We start from the raw sequence: 22,252 nt of genomic DNA, 5'->3' as shown, positions 1-22,252 counted from the left end.
CATGTTTGGTGGGGGAGAGAGCCTGTGGTACTGAGTGCTGAAACTGCACTGAGGTGTCCGTGTGTTCACTCGGGGCTGCCCAGGATTTCAGTCTGTCACCTGGTCCAGAGCTGCAGCCTTTGGCAGTGACGCAAGAGTGATGCTATATGTAAATAAACTAAAATGGGCTTCCTTATAGGCAGTTCTGGAGGCATCTGACAGCAAGAGCTTTTTAATGAGAATGTAATCCAGGAATTCAGTCGGTAAACCACAAAACTTCACCTGTCTGAATTCTCAGCCTTCTGTGCACTGCAGAAACAGTGAATGTTTGGTATTTAAACACTGAACTTGGCAGGTGGTGCCACATTGGGAGAGGAAGGAGAGAAACAGAAAGCATCTCCCAGCTGGAGTTGTGGAGGGGACTGAAGGCTTGTTTAGCTTGCCTTTATGCTGGGAGCTGCATTACATGCAGCTATCAGCAGAAGCAAAACCTGAATTCAAGCCCATGCCCCGGTTGCTCTGCTAACTCAGAGCAAAATGTTTTCTGTGTGGGTAAGAGCAGAGATTGGGAAATGTCAGAATCAGCCAGAACTCTGAAACATAAACATACCCTTAGTGCAGACAGAGCTGTCATAGATTCATGTCATTTTGAGAGTAGTTAGTACATATCAGGCTAGATGTCTCCAAGGAACACGGTTCAGTAGAACTGCTACAACTGGGAAATACATTCACTGATGAGACATGGGCGGACCTGTGGCTGGTGCATGATAATAAAGTGCTCTGATTCCTGTGAAGCTGCACAGATTCATGCTGTTGACAGTGGTGTCGCTTACTGCTTCCAGACAGCTTCATCAGCTTCCCTGCAGTCTGCTAGCACAGTGATTGGCCATGCTTCCAAGGAAGAAGCTGATCTGTAAAAGGCAGTGAATGGGTGTTTTCCTTACTACAATCAGAAAGTCGCAGAGATTTAATTTTCTAAATGGAAAATAGATTATCATTGATTTGGGAAATCTAAGGGCCTATTTAAGGGGTGCTGTGAGTGAAACTTGCACCTGATGGTTAGGAGCCATTTTCACCACTGCTCCAGCTGCAGCATGGTGTCAGGGTTCGGAGTTCTATATGCAGCTACAGAAAAATGCCCCTTAGGGGAACTGAAGAACGTAGTGCTGGGGACCTGTTTGCAAACCTGCATATGCTGAAAAAAACTGAGCAGCTGATAAATGGCTTGCCAGCTTTGCCGAAAAAAGGGACCAGCACAGCAGAGTTGTGCCCTCTTTTTTGTAAAATGGTACATGGCAGCTAGTTCAGCACTTTGGGCTGGGAGTTCCCTCATCTCCAGTTTCATCCTTGGAATGCATGGGCCTCATATAGCTATCTTTTTAGGAATATAGCTCTTGAGCTGTATTAATCAGCACACTAAGCAGTTGTACAGATGAACAGAGGGACCTTGTACATCCAGACTCCAGCAAAACTTTTCAGAAAAGTGTTCACTTAAAAGGGATGTGCCATAAGTTACACCTATGCTATAACTTTTTTTAACAACTCGTTTTACAGATAATAAAACACTTAAAAGTCTGCTTCCTTATTAAAAATTACACCATTAGTTTCACAATGGTAGTAGAAAATGTCATTTGCAGTTATGTAGGATAATTTCTTGAAGCCACAGGGAAGACAGTTGCAAGGGTAGGGTGAGAAAATTCGTGCTGAGCTGCTGAAGTTGTAGGCTGTATTTAACTCCTCCATACTCTTGGGCTTACAGGTGCATTTGATTCAATTATAGTCTAGAGGGTTTAGTCTCTGGTGCTAGTACCTTTTAGGTTTTTTGTATTGCCTTGAAAACGGTGCCTGCCTCACACATACACACTCAAAAAAGGCTCTGTTGAGTGTCCCGTGCTGAAGACTCGTTTTTGGTTCCTCTCCACTTGTGCAGCTATATCTTTGCCTCCCTTGTTTGTACCATCTGTATCTGACATACAATATAAGCCCAAGAAGTTAAGTTTACAATAAAAGCCAGTTTTTGTGAGTGGGAAGTATTAAGCCACAAGCGTATTTAAACCTACAATAAAGTTCAGCTTCTGTGTGCAACCAAGAGCTGAACCCACACATCATGCACACTTGCATTTGATCAGTTCCTGCTGTGGTTTCAGCTGGGTGGGGTAGCCTTTTTTCAAGTTTCTGACACACTGTGCAAAAATATGACCTTCAAAGTCTTTTTATAATCAAGCTAGAAAACAAATTTTAAGAAATGTTTGTACAGAACTTTTTTTACTAATGCTCTACACTTACAGCTATCCTTCCATTATTTTCTGTCTGTGCTTTGCTGTTTATCAGTCTTACAAATGCAGTTGGTGAACTGTGCACCTGGGTCTATATTCTGATACACATAACGCAGACTAGCATCTCTTGGACAATTGGTCTACTTGGTGTTTTTTGTATGAGCGTGATAAATTGACTTCTGCGATATCAGGACAGGCAGAACCTCCCAGTTTTAATTAGATCCACTGTAAAATGTTTTTAAGGATGGTTCTGGGGTTTTTTTTTCCCCTTCTTCAGAGTGCCTCGGGGCATCTGTTGTACAGCTGTGTTTAAAACTCAATTATTAATTGCCCTTTTATTTTCCTAGATGGGTTATAAAAGTGGTATTCCTTTCTTTTCTTTTGTCAACGTACACTCAAAGTACTGTAGCAATATTAAGGCGTCCTTTCTCGGTAAAGGAAGTGGGGAGTATCTAGTTACTCTTGGATATGATTGTGTAACCATCACTTTTGTATAGTGAGGAATCTGTTTAGTCAACATGTTTATTTGCATGCATGAATGTTTTCAGAATCAGGATTGAAGTCACTGCTGATAGTAAAAGACTGTGATCTTCTAGAGCTCTGAACAAGTAAGATAGGTATGCTTTTGTATCAGATCAATTCGTAAAAGTTTCCTGCTTTTTATTAGGTTACAAGACCCAGTAGCTACAACAAGAAATCCCATTTTGATATTGAAGATGTTGATGAAGTTGACAAAATGGAGATTAGGTAATATAAAACACTTTGTACTAATAAACTTTCCTTCTAAAGTTGTGTAACTTTGTAGTAGACTCAGTTTTCAAAGTGGCAAGCATGGTTTTACTGTTCATAAACCAAGATGAGTCTTTGTCACTGTATCTGTACGCCTCTTTACTTCCACTGTCCTGTAGATGTGTGTGAATGTGTGACAGTTCCTCTGTGGGAGAAATCCTCATTATTTTCCTTGGTATCCTGCATACACTGTGTGTATACTAATGTGCAGTTGTTATTAAGCATAGCCTTTTATGTCTGGGCTCCCCTTTCCTCCTTCCCTCAGTTTCCCAAGAGAGCCCAGAAGTTGTGTGACGCTCTCGGTTAAAGGGTTTGTTTTCCTTTATCATTTAATTTTAGCAACCCATATAAGCTACTTCTTCCCTGAAAGGAAACTCTTGAGCTCAGTTTCTCTGGGACAGAGGCAGTTTCTCTTCTCTTTTGCCTGCCAGACTTTAACCCCTTCTTGCAAGGCTGGGTATGATACATGTGAAATCCATTGCACAGGAAAGAAGCAACTCTGATTTTTCAAAAACAAACCAACCCCACCCTCTACCACCCACTTAGTACTATTTTAGAACCTGCTGCAGCCTGTCAACAGTGTCTGTGGGGACAGGTGAATAGAAAGAGTGGAGAGGAGACAATAGGAGGTGCAAAACCTAAAGGTATCACATGCGTTGTACCATCACATACATTGAAACTTAGAGACTTAAGCCATCTGGTGATCTGGGTGTACTGTAGCTGAAAACTGCTGTACCTGCATCAGGTATTGAGAAATTCCTCTCTCCTTTATGCTAGGATTTGGAGGAAGAAATGTTGAGGGAGAATGGTGGCACCGCCTTCTTCCCCAGGTATTCCCACTAGAGAGGCAGTAAGGGCTTATCTCCCAAAACATTCCCTAGTCCCTTCAGAAGCACAATTGGCTGTAAGGAAAGGAGGGGAGACCAGGAAGGGGAAACAATACTTACTGCCCGCAAGAAAGGTGCATCTGTGTTCACGAATGAATGGATGAGGGCTGTTCTAATTTGACGGTCAGCTGCTGGTTCATGTAGCCCGTTAGTGTAGTATCACAGCACTACAAGATCATTAATAGGTTTGTTTGCCATGGCTGTGTGAGACAGGAAAGGGAAACTGTTAATACGTGAGAGAGGCAAGAGCTGTATTCTGTTTCTCTGACAATATCTGCATCAGGCAGCGCAAAGGTAGCTGGTTTAAGGGCAACCCACAGCTAATTCATAGGAGAGAGAGCAAAGGCCCAGATTCAGTGCTATGCTGCTTTGGTGGTGGCAGTGTTGGCAGCATAGCGGATGACCTAGTCCGAGCACCAGACTATATTTCTGCAAATCTTTGCATGGTGTAAGCAGATATGAAGTAACATGTTCCATACCCCATGGGATGTATGTAATGGAATGGGCAACTGAAGAGTGTCTTGGGAGCCCCAGTCTGTTCTTTGTAACCATGATGCCCAGCAATGCACTGATTTTTAAATGAAAGCTAGGATTGTCTGATAGTTTTGTGACTCTGGAAGGGGACCCTAGGCTTTGGACAGTGGTTACACACTGCTTTTTTTTTGGTTGATTCTTATTTTATACTGTTGGACTAAATGGAATTATATAGTTTACAGTTTTACTTAGTATATTTTCTGGACAAATGACTGTCTGCAATGATAATGTATGAGGCGATGAGCTTCAGAGAAGTCTTTCATTCCTTAAAACCAACACATCACAGTGTGGTAAAGATGAATAGTTTCTGAGGAGGCTTACAAAATAGTTGGGAAAAGATTAAGCACTTTATCTGCTTTTGTCTATTATTTGTTAGTGTTGATTGGGCAAACTCTTTGCTCAGAGGTTTTGTCCCCTATAGGACAGAGTGTTTTTGTTTCCATCTCAGGTTCCCCTTCCACCCCCTCTCACTTCCTCCAGTCTGTTTAGTCAGAGTTAGATTGCCCCCATGCCCTCTGGATAGATCATACAATTTATGGGTTTGGGGGGTTGTTTTCTTTTTCTCTCCTGAGAAAAATACCGTTCCACAGGGTAAAGAGGAGACTTAGTCTCTCATGGTTTCCCTTTAAAGCTATGAAAGTTTCTCTTTTTGAGTGGGTGTAGGAAGTTGCAGGCAGGGCATATCAACACTTAGGGACCAGATGTTCTGGTGAAATTCATTGTTTCTCCTCCCCCTCTTTGTTGTTTCTTTCTTTCTGTGACTACAGTGTGACCAGTTTTAGAATAACACTTGCTATACTTTTGCCTTCTAAAAACCTTGGGGAAACAGTAATCTTTTAGACTCTGAGGTCTGTGTATTACAATTTTTAAATGCTGCTTATGCTTTGTACTCTAAGCGCCCAAAACAGTAATTTCAGAATTTGCATGCCTGCTTTGCTTACTGTGTAGTGTGAAATCTACCTGAAGCTGTTAGTTCCTCTCCTACAGATCCTTTGCACTGACTTTTTTTTTTTTTTCCCCCCTGTAACAAGTTGCTCTGGGGGAACACCCTTTGGCTCGGTATGTTTGAAAGTGTTATTGCTAGTGGGCGTCTTGAAAGAATTTGGATAAACTCGAAACCAGTAGCCTGTAAATACTTGACAAATTGTAAGTTGGACTACGTGTAAATAAACTCAAAAGATTCCTCTCCTCCTGAAGCTGCTTTTAGCCATCTGAATTAGTTAGCAAGATAGTAACCAACCAGATATGGAGAAAGGGGAGAGGAGGTGAGTTTTCAAAGAAGTTTTTTCATTTTGGGGAATTCTTGCCCTGCAGAAATATTGCCAAAATATCAGAGATTTGAAGAACTTAACCCAGCAGGCATGCAGTGTGAGCTGATGGTATGTCTAGCGTAGGAACTTGATGCATGAGACACTGTTGAGAGATACAAGGCTCAGAGGATTTAAGTGACATCCTCTGCACTTGCATAAGGTAGGATAAACCTTTAGCAGGACTATCAACATCCATACCCTGACAAGACTGCTGTGACTTTCTTGCAACTAGAAAGGCTGTGTAAATATGTCCATAAATGAATGACTTTGCATCTTATCCAAATTAAAGTTGGTCTTCTAAAAATCTTCATTATTTGAAAACCTGTATTTTTTCCCATATATTTTTTTTTTCCATAAAGCTTAAGGCACATTCAGACTGTCACTTAGCTGCAAAATTTTCAGCTGAGCTTGTTTTAAAATAGAAATGCTTCTCAGAGGAAACCTTAAAATACGTACAGAAACAACTACCCTGGAGTTTGAAACCCTTGGTCCGAGATGAGAATTGTAGCATTTATAGATAAATGCCAGGTTAGACACCAGTACTTCTACTTTGAATCTCAGTGCAGTTGTTTTACATCCTAACATTAAAGAGCACGTGAAAGGGAAGGAAGTATCATCTAGAGATACATATCAGAACTTCCCAAACATAAGGGACTGAGTCCCAGAAATTGTGTAGGCTTCAGTCAATACACTGATTATACAGAGTGGTAGAACTGTCTTAAGGTTTTGAGTATCTCTACAGAACTAGTTTGGTGCAACAAATTTGTAAACTTGACAAAGTCTTCCCAGGAGCTAGAGCACTGGGAAGGACATTCAGCCTAACTCTGTAAAGCTGCTACTTAGCTGCTAGTAATCCCAAATTAGACTAGGACTGACAGTATGGAGTCCTTAAATATCTCTGCACTTTTTTCCCCTGGTGTCCATTTTACCTGTAGTTTTCTATTATCTCAGATAGCCAAACAGCCCCCTGAATCTTTATCAATATGGATAGTGGAAACAGTACAGATGAGGGAAACGTAGTCTAGATGATTTTTTTCACTGATGTTTCATGGAGGTGAATTGCAAGGCTCCAGAAATCTAAGGTACAGTTGTCTTCTTTTTATTGTTTGGAAACCATTGTTGTACAGTTTTGAGACTTTCTAACTCATAGGCTTGAGGAGAGGGAAAACCCAACAAAATTGAAAACAAGTTTGGGATTGTTTGGTTTAAATTTTTTTATTTATCATGGATATTTTTAAATTATTTATTTCTATTACAGAGTTGATCTTTGGAATGCCAGTAACTTGAAGTTTGGAGACGAATTTCTAGGAGAACTGAGACTCCCTTTGAAATTTCTCCGACAGTCTAGTTCTTACGAAGCATGGTATTTGACATTTTTCTCTTGGAGAATAAGTAGAAGCATATGTCTGCTCTGAAGACTTAAGAGTAATTACTGCTATGTGATAAAGTTTAAATAGATTTAATTTGTATCTTTTTTTGTAAGTAAGCCAAAGTAATCTTAGCAACTGTAAGAACAAGAAGTTTTGATAATGTGATTAGAGATTTCAGCCTGCCTCTGTATTGCGTGTGGGAGTTCTAATGCATTGGCTTGATGATGCTATTTACTGCAGTTCATCAGCAGTGCCATAGTTGTAGTGTGTGGGTTTTTAATCATATCTGCATAAATCTTTATGATCAGAACTTCCTATGTTGCAGTTGGTGCAAAATAGACTGGCAAACTTAATTAGAAAGTCTGATTCAGAACTCTCAAGAATTTGATATGTATATAAATATTGTGTGTATATATACATTTTATATAAGTTCATATGTAGCCTGAGGTAATCTTGTGTTTCAGTACAAACTTTCTGTCTTATTTTTTGCATATCAGGTATTTCCTGCAGCCCAGAGACAATGGTAACAAGACATTGAAACCTGATGACCTCGGTTCCTTAAGGTTAAATGTGGTTTACACTGAGGACCATGTTTTTTCCTCAGACTATTACAGTCCACTTAGAGACCTCCTGCTAAAATCTGCAGATGTTGAGGTAATTTGCTTGTGCTGCTTGTTTACCTGCAGATCATCCTCACAGGGGTCTCTCTGAATGTTTATCGCTATCTTGCTGGCACCATAGTTGTGTAATTACCAGAGACTTCAGCTTCTTCCTTTTCCAACCTGAGGGCCTTGTTAAGCTCTGCATATCCCTAGTGCTTGTTTTCAGTCCTTGCAGAAAAGATCTTTATCTGCATGTAGTATAGTGGGTGAAGGCACACCCAGGAACACTAGTGGTTTTAACAGCAGCATATTCTCCGTGGCTTTCTAATTTTACATGCGAAAATGCAAAGTAAACTTCGGTTTGATCAATTGTTTTTCCTTTAGTGGAGAGGAACAGGTTTACTCACACAATTAAAAAAAACGCCCAAACCCAGAGCAAGAACTAATCCTGAAATGTCAGAGGGTTGGACTGTGTCTGCCATTATGTATACTTTTAGCAGTTGTAACAATGCTTTTACTTTTTCAGTACAAGAGCTGGGTTCTGTACTTACTGTGGCTTGAAATTGAGAAGGGTTAGAGTTCTTCCTCTTCACTTGCTTCCCAAGCAATAGTGACATCCGGTGAAAAGACAGCTATTAAAAATGGGGGGGGGGAGAAACTGCACTGTAATAGTTTTTTAAATTGCTGCCCTCTTGTGATCAAAACTTACAGCCAACAAAACATGGAATGTAATGCCCACCCATGTTATGTACAGGCATGTTTGGGTAACTGGCCACTGCAACTGTTGTGTGGGGTTCTGCATTAAGGAGCTAATGGGAAAAGTAAGAAAGGATGCTTGTTCTAGAAAGATCTCTCAAAGTTTTTATTTCTTTCCACTGTTCAGCCTGTTTCAGCATCAGCTGCACACATTTTGGGTGAAGTTTGCAGAGAAAAACAGGAAGCAGCCATACCTCTTGTCAGGCTTTTCTTACACTATGGCAGAATTGTGCCTTTCATAAGTGCCATTGCGAATGCTGAAGTGAAGAGAACTCAGTAAGTACCAAAAAACAAATTGCTATCAAACACACCTACTCTGCATTGGCTAGTGTTAGGATCCTCCACTCAGTTTCTAGGATTATATGTGATTTCAAAAGAAACTGTTGGAGTTGTTCCTGTTCCTCCCAGCTGAGTGGCAGAGTTCTTTATAAATGCATTCACTGCTCTGAAGATCTGGTGAGTTTGGTTTTTAGGAGGAATACCCATCACGTTTTGCGAAATACATTTGCAAGACTATTTGTAAGGTCTGAGGGCAGGGATTAATTGTATTTGATGATAACTGTGAAATCCTACATTACCTTCAGCTGTTCATATGAAATTTTCAGCTTTATAGTGTGCTAATAAATCATCTAGTGCTGAGTAAAAGTGGTTGTTGAATTTGTTCAAAACCAAAAGCAAGTTTCTTCCTAATCATGAATATTTAAGGCAAGTGGTGTGTCTTATCTTTCCAATTAGAGGGCTGAGGAACAAAGATGGGATTGGATCTGGCAGTGGATAGCAGAAAACAAAATCTTTTTGCTGGTCACTTCTTGTAAGTCCCTTGTTTGACTTAACTAGTGTGCTGACAGTTTAGTAGTGTAAGACCTAATATTCACACCAGGCAGGTCCTAAAGAACATTTGTTGCCATAAGGCTTGTGCCTATGTAGTCGTGCCCTTGACTGACAGTAGAAGAGACAATTGGGAGTCAAGGGGAATGACAGATACTGACTCTAAAGTAACAGCATCCTCAGTACAAAATAAAGTCTTTGTGTGGGTTGGCTTTTTTCAGAGTGTCTGAGGGATAGTGTTTTCCTTCCTGTAGGTAGGTTTATTTTTTCTGTGCTGCAGGTTGGCTGAAACAGCTTGGTTGCTGCAGTATGAGGAAATTTGCTGCTCCCTAGTCAGTCATGTTCCTGTGATACACCAGCAAAGATGGTGTTTGTTTTCAGGGCTTTCTGGCATTTGTAACAGGCAGTGAGCTTGCTTTTTAATGAAACAAAATGATGAATCCAACAAAGTAATTCATCCTGTTATTCACTGCTTGTAAATGGGTACAACTGTAGTAAGCTATAAACAACAGAAAAGATATTGGTGTGTGTACAGAAACAAGCAAATAACTTCATACCCAAGTTTGATGTGCTGTCAGTCCGCACAGGTTTTGATCATATGGGTTGTAGATGAGATCGTTTATTATGTACCTAGCTGCATAATGTAAATTGCTATACAAGGAATTGCAGGTACAAAATCAATATGAAATTACTCGCATTCTCAAAATGCAAGTAATACTAAAAAAGGTACATGTAATAGTGCAGCTAGCTAAAGCCTAACGAATCACTGTGGCCATATGTCTGTCTAGTACAAGAAGAATTCTGTGCAAGTGGCTTTTCAGAAAAACTGAGAGTCTGCATGGCATCAGCTATCCACGCAGTTCTTGGGGCAGAATTGGGATCTGCGCTGTGTTTAATAGTGTTATCACAAGACAGTGACACCTAGAAAAGATGGCTGTGTCACTGGAGCTGGTATTTTCACCTCCATCCCAGCTTACAAGTACTCATTTTGTAGGAGAAGGTAGTAGGTCATGTGTAATGTCCAGTGTTGTTGCGAGACTAAAATCACTGCCTCCTTCCCTTACTCAAAATAATGCTGTTCAGTAGCACATGAAAGCAGGCACATTTTTCCCTGTTTATATTGCAAACCCCTTTGATTTGAGCCTGCGTGTTGCCATGTGTTTGGATGGTGCACTGAGCACACTGCGCTAATACAAAGAAGAAAATCTGTAGTCCCTCTGGACTTACCATGACTACTACTTTTCTGTTATAACCTGGAAGTGCACTAAATGCTACGTGACTGCATTTAACGGCAGGCTGGTGTCAAAGGGAGTTTTTGTTTGTGCATTCAAACTCAGATTTCCGTCACCTTTCACCACTTCTTTTATTTTCATGTATTAGCAGTTTATTGCAAAGACTAAATTACAGAAAACTGTTCACTTCCAGAGATCCAAACACCATTTTCAGAGGAAACTCATTAACTTCCAAGTGCATTGACGAGACAATGAAACTGGCAGGGATGCATTATCTGCAAGTTACACTAAAGCCAATTATAGATGAGGTAAGAGCAGTTTAGACTGTTTATTTGATAAAATGTCACTGTAAAAGGCCTTCAGGGAGCAGATACTGTTTATTCCTTCCCATTTTAAGATGACTTTGTAGGAATAATGCTTAAGAGCCTGTTTCTACATTAAAATCCTGTGTGTTAGTTTCGCCACAGCTGAGTCACCCAATTCAGAAACAGTTGGATTGTATTAAAGGAGAAGGAAGGTTTCCATTTATTTAACTATATTACTCTGTTTTATAAAATCTAACACTTATTGTTTCTGAGAAATTAATAAAGTAATAACTTAAATGAATGAAGAATATATACAGCAGAAAGCTGCTGGGAAGCTATAAGTAATACATTTTATCTGGTGGGTGTAAAGGAATAAAATTACTCTTGGGTAACTGTGTATGTGATGCGTGTATTGTAACAATGGTTTATTATCTATCCAGTCCAGAATGGTGGGTGTGGGTATTTTAGTGCAGTAATTGGGTGATACTTTCAGACCACAGACTTCCTTTAAATGATTTGACAATTTCTTCAGCTGTTGTTTTCATATTTCATCAAAAAACATCAAGTTTTTAAATAATATAGATATACTTTCAAAGTTAACTGTTTTGGCAAAGTAGGACTTTTCTTGAACAGCCTTGCTTGAGAGAGTCTAATGAACAATTCTTCATTTCAGTTGAAGGAAAAGGTAGAAGAAATTAATGTTACTTTTTGGAAATAAAATAAAGATCACATGTAGTTATCTTAGATGCTTTGTCAAAAGAAAAAAATACAATTTCTGAAGTTGGCTTTTGCCTTCTACCCCAAAAAACTAACAGATTATGCTTTTTACAAAACTTTTTCTACTTGAAGGTAAATTTATATATTAATTGTTTACTGTATTTTTTTTCTAGATCTGCCAGGTCCATAAACCTTGTGAAATTGATCCTGTGAAATTAAAAGATGGTGAAAACCTGGAAAATAACAGGGTATGCATTAGATTTTGAAGATATAATCCCTGTTTACACTATCAAGTTTAACTGAGGTCCTCAGATGTTTGATGTTGCAAATAATTTTGTCATTCATTAGAATACACTGGAAGCCTTCTTAAGACCACAAACCATTATAATTATTTTACAACAGCTTTACATTATGCTATAAATACAATATCTGTAGAATGTTAATCACTTCTCCCCCTGCCCTTGAGGACAAGGATAACTTCATCATCAGTATAGCCACAGACTTAGAAAATGGTGCTACGAAAAGGAACGACATGCCATACAGCCGTATCACTTGATGTTTGTTTTTGATATGAATAATATTTTTACTCTTGTACTTGCATACGTGCATTTACAGAAGACAGTATCATTGAGTGTGAGATTGTTTTGCAAGAATATAATGTTGAAAGTGAGAATCTTTAATGATGCCATTATGAATAAAACTGGGAATAATACCACTTTCCACAGCAGAAAATGATGCTAATTTCGTCATAATCATTGAATTTTTCAGGAAAATCTGAGGCAATATGTTGATCGCATTTTTACTGTAATTACAAAATCTGGTGTAAGCTGCCCTACAGTGATGTGTGATATTTTCTTTTCACTGAGAGAATCAGCTGCCAAACGTTTTCAAGGTAAGTTTGTATATATTGTTTTATTTTACATCACTGATAGCTTTTAAGTGTAGGTGTAGTCTAGCAGTCTGCATGATCCATGATGGATTTAGTAATTGAACTAATTGAATTTAGTAATTATCCAAAATACCATTTGGAGTGTGTATTATTGCTGGTTTTTCCTTGATTATTCATTCCACAAAGGACATGACTTTTAATGATTGTATGAGTTTTCCTTAAATATCTTTCAAAGGAAAACAGCATTTAAAAAGAGCATTATGACAGTATGTATTTACAGTTTCAATATTTGCAAAGTATGCTCAGTTCTCAAATGTTCAGGTTTTTGTAATGGCTCATTCTGCAGACTTCATGCAGCTGAATTATTTTCTCCTCGTCCATCAATCTGTAGTAAAGGCCAATCTATAGATTATTTGAGTCATTGCAAGCTCATTGCCCTAAGAGGCCCATGTGCTGCAAAGGTTTTCTGGCTGTCAAGAGAGAATTCTTTCTGCTCCCTCCTAGTTGTTTTGGCTCTGTGAGAATGAGCAGGCAATATAAAACCAGAATTGAGCAAAACAACCAACCTACGTATTTTCATGAAGGGAAGCAGATTACAATAAGGAAGTTTTAGAGTAATCCAAGTTCAGGTTTTAAACAGTCACTTCATAGTAGAGAAGTTCAAGCAGAAAGCCATTGATTGTGCTGTCGTGCTCATTATGTTATGTAAAAATAAATAAATAAATTGTATTTTCTGTAATTACTGACTGGAATAGCTACATTAGGACTCTGTACAGCACTTGTGCTCAGGGCTATAACGAGATAACTGAGAGTTGGCCTCTGTGCTGAACGTTTCATAAACTAAGTTACTCATCATACCATAGATGCATAGATGGAATAGCAGATGTTTGTATGAAATTCCCTGTGCGGTGGAAAAGTGAATGGTGTTCTCTTTGTAGCCTGTGTCGTGAACTTGCTTCTTTTTAAGAGTGTCATTGACATTTCCTTGGTTATGCTAGCCGATCTCTGGCTCCAAATCCTCCATCATCAGTTAATCCTGTAACTCGCAGATGTATACGTTTCCAGCGCATGCTTTCTGAAGGCACTCTGATAATTTCAGAAGGTTTTTAAGGAAGGATTATTGAAATGCTGAGTAGAGGTCCTTTTTTTTTTATCTAGGTGACCTAGATGTGAGGTATACAGCTGTTAGCAGCTTTATTTTCCTGAGATTCTTTGCTCCTGCCATTCTTTCCCCAAACCTCTTTCAGCTTACACCACACCATCCAGTAAGTACTGTTTCTAGCTATGTATATGGTTGTGTCACCATAGTCTGTCTATCAAGACTCTTTCTTCAGTTGTTTTAATAGCCTTTAGGAGAAGTACCTTTGTTAGTTCAAAGTACTGCTATGTTTGTCTTGGATATGAAGCATATGTTGAATGACTGTGTATGTGAAGAATTTGGGAGGTATGGGAGGAACAGTGAAATTTAAGGACAAACACGGTAGATGGTCTAAGCTGCTGCAGAAAAGATGGTCACTGCTTCATTTTTTGACGCATTACATCAATGCTGGATTGATTGTCAGCAACGTTGGAAATGTTTTGGATGTTAAGCAACTTATCCAAGGGTTTTAGTAGTTGTTCTTACTGGGACTGGGGAGGACCCAGATAGTCTTCAAGATAGAAATCTTTATTTTTGTTTTACAAGTGATTGCCCTATTGCTGAAGAGCAATAGGGTAGCTATGAAGCATGATGGCTTAAGAGTCAAAAGCCTTTAAAAAAGGCAACTTTTTTTCCTGTAGTGTTTTATTGGGATTTTTCTAATTTTATGTTACTTTTCTGCAAGTGAAACAACAAAGAAGAAATGTAGTTTACCTTCCTCTATTCCTCTATTTTAAATAGCTAGTCCATATAATACTGTTCTCTTTCCTATAGGATCCTCAGACTTCTCGAACCTTGACACTTATCTCTAAAACCATTCAAACGCTAGGCAGCCTATCAAAATCTAAATCTGTAAGTATGCCATTTTCATTTAAAGGCTTAATTTAGGAAAGTGAGTTTCTCTTTTTTTTTTTAATCTTTTATCACTCATTGTAGTTAAGCCTTTAAAATGCTTGAGTTGCACTAGCCTTACGCAAAACTGGTTATGTTTGCTTTGACTATAAGCCGCTCATGCTCACAGGAATACTAAATCTGTCTTAATCTGAACTAGATTTCAGTAAAGCAAAATTGTGTGACCAGCCTAGAAGTCTGTTCCAGGGTTTTTCATTCCTTCCTTCTGGAAGAAAGATAGTGATCAGGAAAACCCATGAAATTTTCTTAATTGCCTCCAGTATGTGATAGCAGCTCTATAGGGCTTTACAGATTGTTTCAGCATTTTAAAGCTCAACTGAGAAGAATCACCCAGCAAGGGGAAGGGCTACACTCTTCTTTTCATACCAGTTCAGTTTTCTGCCAGTCAATGGTGAGATTAGATCTAGATGGCCATGCTCTGGATGTTTGATTGAAATAAAATTTTCATACCTAAGGCACCACACTGCTATATCTGGTGATAATTTGGGGTTGCCGGTGATCTGGTTAGGATTCACGCAGGCAACTGTAAATGAATCTGTACCTCAGTTATGAATCCTTTGAGACAATAGAATTTCTTCTCTTACACTTTCTGTCAGCTTCTTTTAGGACCAAGTTTAAAAGTCAAAGCAGAAGTTTGAAGTTTTTGAAGAATGCATTAACTGTAGTAACTAAATATTTGAAATGTATTCTGCTACCTTTTTGAAATAAAAATTTGGTACTACTGAATGTGTGCTGTACAACATGAACGTAGCACTTGCTTATTTTACCTCTGGCCAGAAAAAAACCCTCTTATCTGGGGTGGCTTGCCTCGTGGTCTACTGCTGTTAACAATAATAATTTCTGTATAAACTGTATTATGATATGCGTGGTTTTGGCTTTGCATTTCAGGCCAATTTCAAGGAATCCTACATGGCTACTTTTTATGACTATTTTAATGAACAGAAATATGCAGATGCAGTAAAAAATGTAAGTAATACATGTCAATGTTCTGAAAATCCTACTGTGTTCTTGAAGCTGATCCTCGGAATCCTAGAATGTAATGCATACTGTTTGTAAACCAGGAAGCATGTGCTGGAAAAAGCAGACTCCTGATAACTGTAATATTTAAGAAACTTGCATCAAATTATGTGCATGTCAATAGCAGAATATCTTTGGATCTAATTCTATTTAATAATTAGGTTGGATTAACAAGCTGCTGTGTAGAGCTTGAGACCTGCATACTTCATAGGATGCTGCAGATCTGTGATGAAAATTGCTTTGTCTAAAAGGAAGTGAAAGATACATATAACAAAGGAGAAGCACAAGAAGTAGTGTTGGTCATCTGCAGTTTTTCTGCTTAAAAGTATTTGTGCTATTTTTAGTTTACAACCCAGAAAACCTCCCAAATTCATCAAGCTTCTGCCATTACCTTCTGTTTAACTACTTTTACAATATTTTCCTGTAGTGCTGTGCTGTACAAATGTTAACGATTTTAATTTGGGTAGTGTGGTATTGTCATTTTTATCTATGCTTTTTGTTCACCTTTTAGTTTCTAGATTTAATTTCATCTTCGGGAAGGAGAGATCACAAGAGCATAGAGCAACCTATATTGCTTAAAGAAGGGTAAGCATGCATGTGCAACAAAACCCTCTATTTGTGTGCTTGCTACCATTCTACAGCACTATCTTTTGTTCCGCCACCCCTATTCCATCCATGTGTTCAGAGAAAAATGTAGGAAGATTCTTGTGTTGCTATTTCTACTCTCTGTGGCTGCTATAGCTGATTTTAACATCTTTTCATTTGATTTAAACATGTTTAAATTAAACATGTTTGGAAATAAGTGGAGGAAAAAGAAGCCTGTGGAACCTAATTAGCACAGCTAAGGCAAAATAAACTTAAATCAGCATTGTGTTAAAATCAGGTTGATTTTTCTGAACTCCAGTGAACAAAAGCTGTTAAATTCCACTGTGAAGGCAGATATTGAATATCTTAATGAGGGCAAAGCCTGCAAATGGAATTTGCTTTTGCTGCCCTGTAAGATCCGTATGCTAATCATTATCATGGCCATGTTGAGGAAAATTTGTGAGGCACTTGGAACAGTTTCTGGTTTTAGTACCCTTCCCTTTTTTGGAAGCATGTTCCATATGCTGTCTCAGTTTTTGAGACTAATTGTTGATGGTTTTTGTGTTACAAAACCGAGTTGTTAATATCATTTAAGTGCACTGTGGAAACAGTTTCTTTGAGCTGGGAGGAAGAAAGTAAACAAAAAACAAAAAAAAATCCAAATTCTTCCTGTCAGAGCTCAGTAACCTGAACAGCTGCTTGAAAGTAAGCTTTCATAGTAGCTCTAAGTTATGCAAAAATTAGGATTTGGTGAAAACAAGATTACCCCTTCCAGTTAACCTCTGCAGTTCACTTCACTTCTCTGATGAGCGACTGTCCCTAGAAGCAAGTCTGGTTTAATTCTGTACATTTATCATTCTTTTGTTTTTGAAAATAAATGTATAGTTTGTAACATTTTTCCTCTAACTCTAAAACATTATTTTTTTTCTGCCTCTGTCTTTCTTTTGCTCCTGTCTGATTTTTTTTCTGTCTCTTCTTGCTTGGCCTGTGGCTGCTGTTGTAAGGACTCTTAAACTAACAGTAAAGAAAGTTGATGGTAATAGTTCATGCAGGTAAGATGGTAGGGGCAGTTGATGCATTGCTGTAGCTACCGGCTGACAGCATGTCCTTACTTCGCAGCAATAGACTTGTCTGACTTAAATTTGGGGAGGAAGTACTCTGTTTAACAATCCTGAAATGCCTGTGTAAACCCAGCAGAGAACATTTTGTTAGCTATTTCTTGATGTTGACCAACTTTTTTAAGGAAGGGGACAAAAAGAAAAAACCTGCTGTAAATAGAAAATAAAGGACACTTTTCTGTAGGCAGAGGCTCTAAGAAGCACTGAGATTTGCTTAATATTCAGTGTATATATCCCAGTGAACTCACTGGAGGTGATTAAGAAGTGGCCATATGTTTTCTAGGTGCTTCTTAAGTAGCATTCACATAAATTGTTCTCAAGGTTAAGGATTGGCCTTCAGCTGCCTATTTTTCCTGACATTTTGTATTATTGCCATGTTGTATCATGGGGACGGGGTGGGAATTTTCACAGCCTTTGATTTGATTCTTTTCCAGATTGATTGGCTGGCTAGTCGGGTTTCTGTTTGCCTTTGCAATGTTTTTATTTGCTTTTGGTTTTTAATCTATCTTTGCTTCAATTAAGAATATCTAGCTGGAAAGCTATAGCGTATGTACTTTTGAATGAACGTGCAGTACCAAAGATTAGTCGCTGGCACTTGGGTTTGCTGGCACTGATCATGCCATTGCTGCTTAACAGCTGTCTGCCTGGTTCTTTCCAAAAAGAAGAGAGTTAAAAGGAGAACTAGTTGTGCCGTTCTTGCAGGTGAAAGGGGCATGCTGATGCTTCCAAGCAAGGCTAAGGCAGATCCAAACTCGGGTCTACCATAAGCATGAGAAGAAACAGTATCTCCAACCACCCAGCACTAAAATGGGTTTCATATTAGATTTTTTTTCCCTTTGTGCTTCTGACTATTTGCTCCAACTTCTCACACATTCTGCAAATCTTAGAAACAAAGAAATCCTTTAAACTGACCTTATAACTTCTGTGGCTTTGAATGCTTGTCACCTATCTGTGGGAAACAAAAACACATTTTTTTTCTTGCTGATGTCAGCTATGAAAAATTTAATTAGAAATGTGCTCTTAGCTCTGCAGTATGGAGTTTGCATTTTTCAAAGAGGGCTCTGTAGGAGTTTGGAGTTTTAAGTCACCTTTTAAGTGTTGGCATGAGAAGGAAGAGAAACTAACTTGAAGAGCATATTGTCCAGCCCAAGGGTATCTGCTCTTCCCTTGAAATTTGCCTTAACCTTGAAATATGAAGACTAACACCAGTGGGCGTGGTGGTGACCTGAATCATATGGTTTCATTAAATATTTCTCAAGTAATCCAAGAATAAGGACCAAGACAGTAACTGTCTGACTATTTTAAGAATGAGAGGTGAGTCACTACAACTGGGTTAAAAAAAAAAATAAATCTGTTGCTGCGTACAGTCCTTGTCAGCTTTGGCCCACACAACTTAGAATGGGTGGCAGGTACCAGCCCAGCTAGTTACAAAACAGTTAAAGTCTGGAGGAACTTGGGTTTCTGTTTGAGCTTTAAACAGACCTGCGGATGTAATGTAGTTGTTTTGGACTGAAGATACCAGAAGCGAGAAACAGTATTAGCTGTTCTAAGTGTTTAAGCTCTGCTATTGAAAATCTTCAACCAAATAATTCGCTGTTCTCTGTGTGCACTTTGTGCTGTATAGTGCCTTCCTACCTAATAAAAACTACTCTGCAGTAAGTAGTTTTTACTGGCTCCATTATAGAATTCTGTATTTTGCACAATAGTTAATGTAATGTGTAGAGTAGCTGTTATCAGCTCTCTACTACATATGCATACACATTTTTTTCCACCAAAAGTGATTCTGAGCAGAATGAAGTCACCAGGCTTTCCAAAGTCACTTTGAAGCTTCTGGATTGATTGAGTGGTTAGGAAGGTACTGGATGCATCACAGTTTCTTGTAAGCTAATTCATGTTTGAAATTAATTAAAACTGACAATTCACTAAATGGACCCCACCTCCTCTGCCAAAAAAGAGGGGCAGGGGGTTCTAGCTTTCAGCTGCCAGATTGCTTTGTATGTTATTGAAAACACGTTTACAACTGCAACGTCAATGTGCAATTGCAAATGGAGCTGGGGAACATCCTGGTTTTGTTTCTAGAGCTTGGGAGTGACTAGGGTGTAAGGGTACAGTCCCTGTGCTCCAGAGGCCTTACACCTGCCTTTTAATTCTTAAACATACTCTAAACCTTTTCAGCTTTCTCTCAGCTTAAAAAAAAAAAAAATTGTAGAGTTAACCGGTCAAGCTTAGCAGAGCCATACTAACCATGCTCTTCCCTTTTTCTGCTGTAGTAGGAAACCGTTTAGCTGGATTTGTAATTAAGGAAAGGGCTGCAGTTCAGCCAACTAACTAGAGCCCCTATGTAGACTACAAGTCAAGCTACATGTTTTGACCTTTATCTAGATCTGGAGAAAGGACAGGCTTAGCTAACAGATGCAGTAAACCTATCCAAATGTGACTTTCCTTTCCTTGTCAAGACAAGGTCTCAATAATTAGAAAATACTGTGTGTCCCCTCCTAAAGCTCACAAGTGCCATCATGTATGTGTATAAATCTATATACATAAATACGTATTTTATATGTATGCATATATTTATATGCATGTAAATATAAAATCTGGTGTATTGTAATGACTGTTGTCCTGTTTACTAGGTTCATGATCAAGAGAGCACAAGGAAGAAAACGATTTGGTATGAAGAACTTCAAGAAGAGATGGTTTCGCCTGACAAACCATGAGTTTACCTATCAGAAAAGCAAAGGTAACGAAGGTTTGCCAGTCTTTTTTTGATACACTGAAGCAAAGATTAAACATAAGTATTGTGTAAGAACAGAGCACTGCAGTAACTGTAAAAGGCACAGTGCAGGCAAGTCTGTCAGCCTGTATGTTCTTGCCCCTTTTTTTTAGTATGTCTGTACTGACTGTTAGAGAACCTTCTTGGATAATACAGTACCCTATAAATTAGTAGAATGTTTGATAATATTTGTCTAATATCAGTTATCAACATCATCGGTAGGTTTCACAGTTACCTAGTAGATTGTCCAAGGAAACAAAACTCAGGACATAAATACCTTACTCTGGGATTTGGGTTTGTATTGAACATTCTCAGATGCATCTCAGCTTGCTCTCATAAATTCTGTAGCATTGGCACAACTGGCTGCAGTAGGCAGGGGTTTGCTTGCAAGCTCTGAACTTGCAAAAATGTGTTCATTTAATGTTGCATAATATCAAGGATTTTGCTTTTTGCAAATTATTCCTGTCTGTTCAGTAGTACACAATAAATACCACTTCCTTCCATCATATAAATCCATAGGGAGTGAGAAAGATAAGGAAACATGTTCAGATCATGCCAGTCATCATATCACACTGAACTTTGAGATCTTGGGTCACCACCATCAACCTAGTTCAGTTGAGCTGATAGGAATGATTTCTTTCATTGTCACCTTCTGAGGAAATATACTGTGTCCTGCTGCAGTAGTCAATGTCTTAGAGTTTTGCTAGCATAACATGGTGCAGCTGAAAACAGAAATGAATTTAAGATAATACTTCAGGACCATGCTAGTAAATACCTGCTGAGTGAAAGATTTTTTTCATGTGCAGTCAAAATTATCTTCAAAGGAGCAGAATCAGTGCTTAGAATAAGGGCAGAGGGTGAAATTGAGTTGTGAATAAGTTACTCAGTATATCTGTGTATGTATTCTGCAGGTGATCACCCTCTGTGTAGCATTCCAATTGAAAACATTCTGGCAGTGGAAAGACTGGAGGAGGAATCCTTTAAAATGAAAAATGTAAGTAGATCATCTTCATTAATTTACTTGTTAAACTGGTCTAGATCCACCAGCCTAATTGCCTTTTTCCCTTTTGTAACTTGGATTGGGTTTCTATTGAAAGATCTACAACCACAGCTGCGTGTTCTGTATATAGTAGCAGGAGTTTCCAAAAGTACAGCCCATTCAGATTCTTAACAGCCCAGTCAGCAGTCCTTGGGTTTTGTGATGTGCAGCACACTCAGTACTGACTGCTGCTGATCAGCTCCATAATGTCAGACACAGGTAAGATAATCGAGTCCCTGCCCTTTCTGTCAGACCTCTCTGTTGGGAAGGAACTGGCCACTTATAATTGTGAAGGATCACATCTTCTTTCTTAGCTATCAGGGTTTCTTTATCAGTTAATGAAAGTGCATATATATTTGGGTTAGGTCATTGTCGTGGTTTAAGCCCAGCCAGACTAATCACCACACAGCTGCTCACTCACTCCCCTTCCTCAGCTGGACAGGAGAGAGAAAATATAAGGAAAAGGCTCGTAGGTCGAGATAAGGACATAGGGAGATCACTCACCAATTACCATCATGGGCAAAACAGACTTGACTTGGGGAAATTAGTTTAATTTATTACCAATCAAAATCAGAGTAGGATAATGAGAAGTAAAACCAAATCTTAAAAAAAAAACACCACCTTCCCCCCACCCCTCCCTTCTTCCCGGGCTCAACTTCACTCCCGATTTTCTACCTCTCCCCCCGAGCAGCGCAGGGGGACGGGGAATGGGGGTTGCGGTCAGTTCATCACATGTTGTTTCTGCCGCTCCTTCCTCCTCACACTCTTCCCCTGCTCCAGCGTGGGGTCCCTCCCACAGGAGACAGTTCTCCACGAACTTCTCCAACGTGGGTTCTTCCCACGAGCTGCAGTTCTTCACGAACTGCTCCAGCATGGGTCCGTTCCACGGGGTGCAGTCCTTCAGGAACAGACTGCTCCAGCGTGGGTCCCCCACGGGATCGCAAGTCCTGCCAGCAAACCTGCTCCAGCGTGGGCTCCTCTCTCCACGGCTCCACAGGTCCTGCCAGGAGCCTGCTCCAGCATGGGCTTCCCACAGGATCACAGCCCCCTTCAGGCATCCACCTGCTCTGTCGTGGGGTCCTCCACGGGCTGCAGGTGGATATCTGCTCCACCGTGGACCTCCATGGGCTGCAGGGGGACAACCTGCTTCACCATGGTCTTCACCACGGGCTGCAGGGGAATCTCTGCTCCGGCGCCTG

At 39.4% G+C, this 22,252-nt stretch overlaps 1 protein-coding gene across 1 annotated transcript in view; it reads left to right on the top strand.

The window, feature by feature from the left end:
* RASA3 (RAS p21 protein activator 3) overlaps positions 1-22,252 on the top strand; it is a 94,849-nt gene that overhangs the window by 63,682 nt on the left and 8,915 nt on the right. Inside the window, exons 7-19 of the mRNA XM_059827314.1 lie at positions 2,923-3,002; positions 7,034-7,138; positions 7,643-7,799; positions 8,631-8,779; positions 10,757-10,871; positions 11,759-11,833; positions 12,354-12,477; positions 13,633-13,739; positions 14,387-14,464; positions 15,413-15,490; positions 16,053-16,126; positions 19,875-19,981; positions 20,926-21,008. Coding sequence (XP_059683297.1) covers positions 2,923-3,002; positions 7,034-7,138; positions 7,643-7,799; positions 8,631-8,779; positions 10,757-10,871; positions 11,759-11,833; positions 12,354-12,477; positions 13,633-13,739; positions 14,387-14,464; positions 15,413-15,490; positions 16,053-16,126; positions 19,875-19,981; positions 20,926-21,008 — 1,332 coding nt within the window. The remainder of the gene's footprint in view (positions 1-2,922; positions 3,003-7,033; positions 7,139-7,642; positions 7,800-8,630; positions 8,780-10,756; positions 10,872-11,758; positions 11,834-12,353; positions 12,478-13,632; positions 13,740-14,386; positions 14,465-15,412; positions 15,491-16,052; positions 16,127-19,874; positions 19,982-20,925; positions 21,009-22,252) is intronic.

The sequence above is a fragment of the Gavia stellata genome, chromosome 1 (genome assembly GCF_030936135.1).
Source record: "Gavia stellata isolate bGavSte3 chromosome 1, bGavSte3.hap2, whole genome shotgun sequence".
NCBI classification, from domain to species: Eukaryota; Metazoa; Chordata; class Aves; order Gaviiformes; family Gaviidae; genus Gavia; species Gavia stellata.
This window is presented reverse-complemented; position numbering and strand designations above follow the sequence as displayed.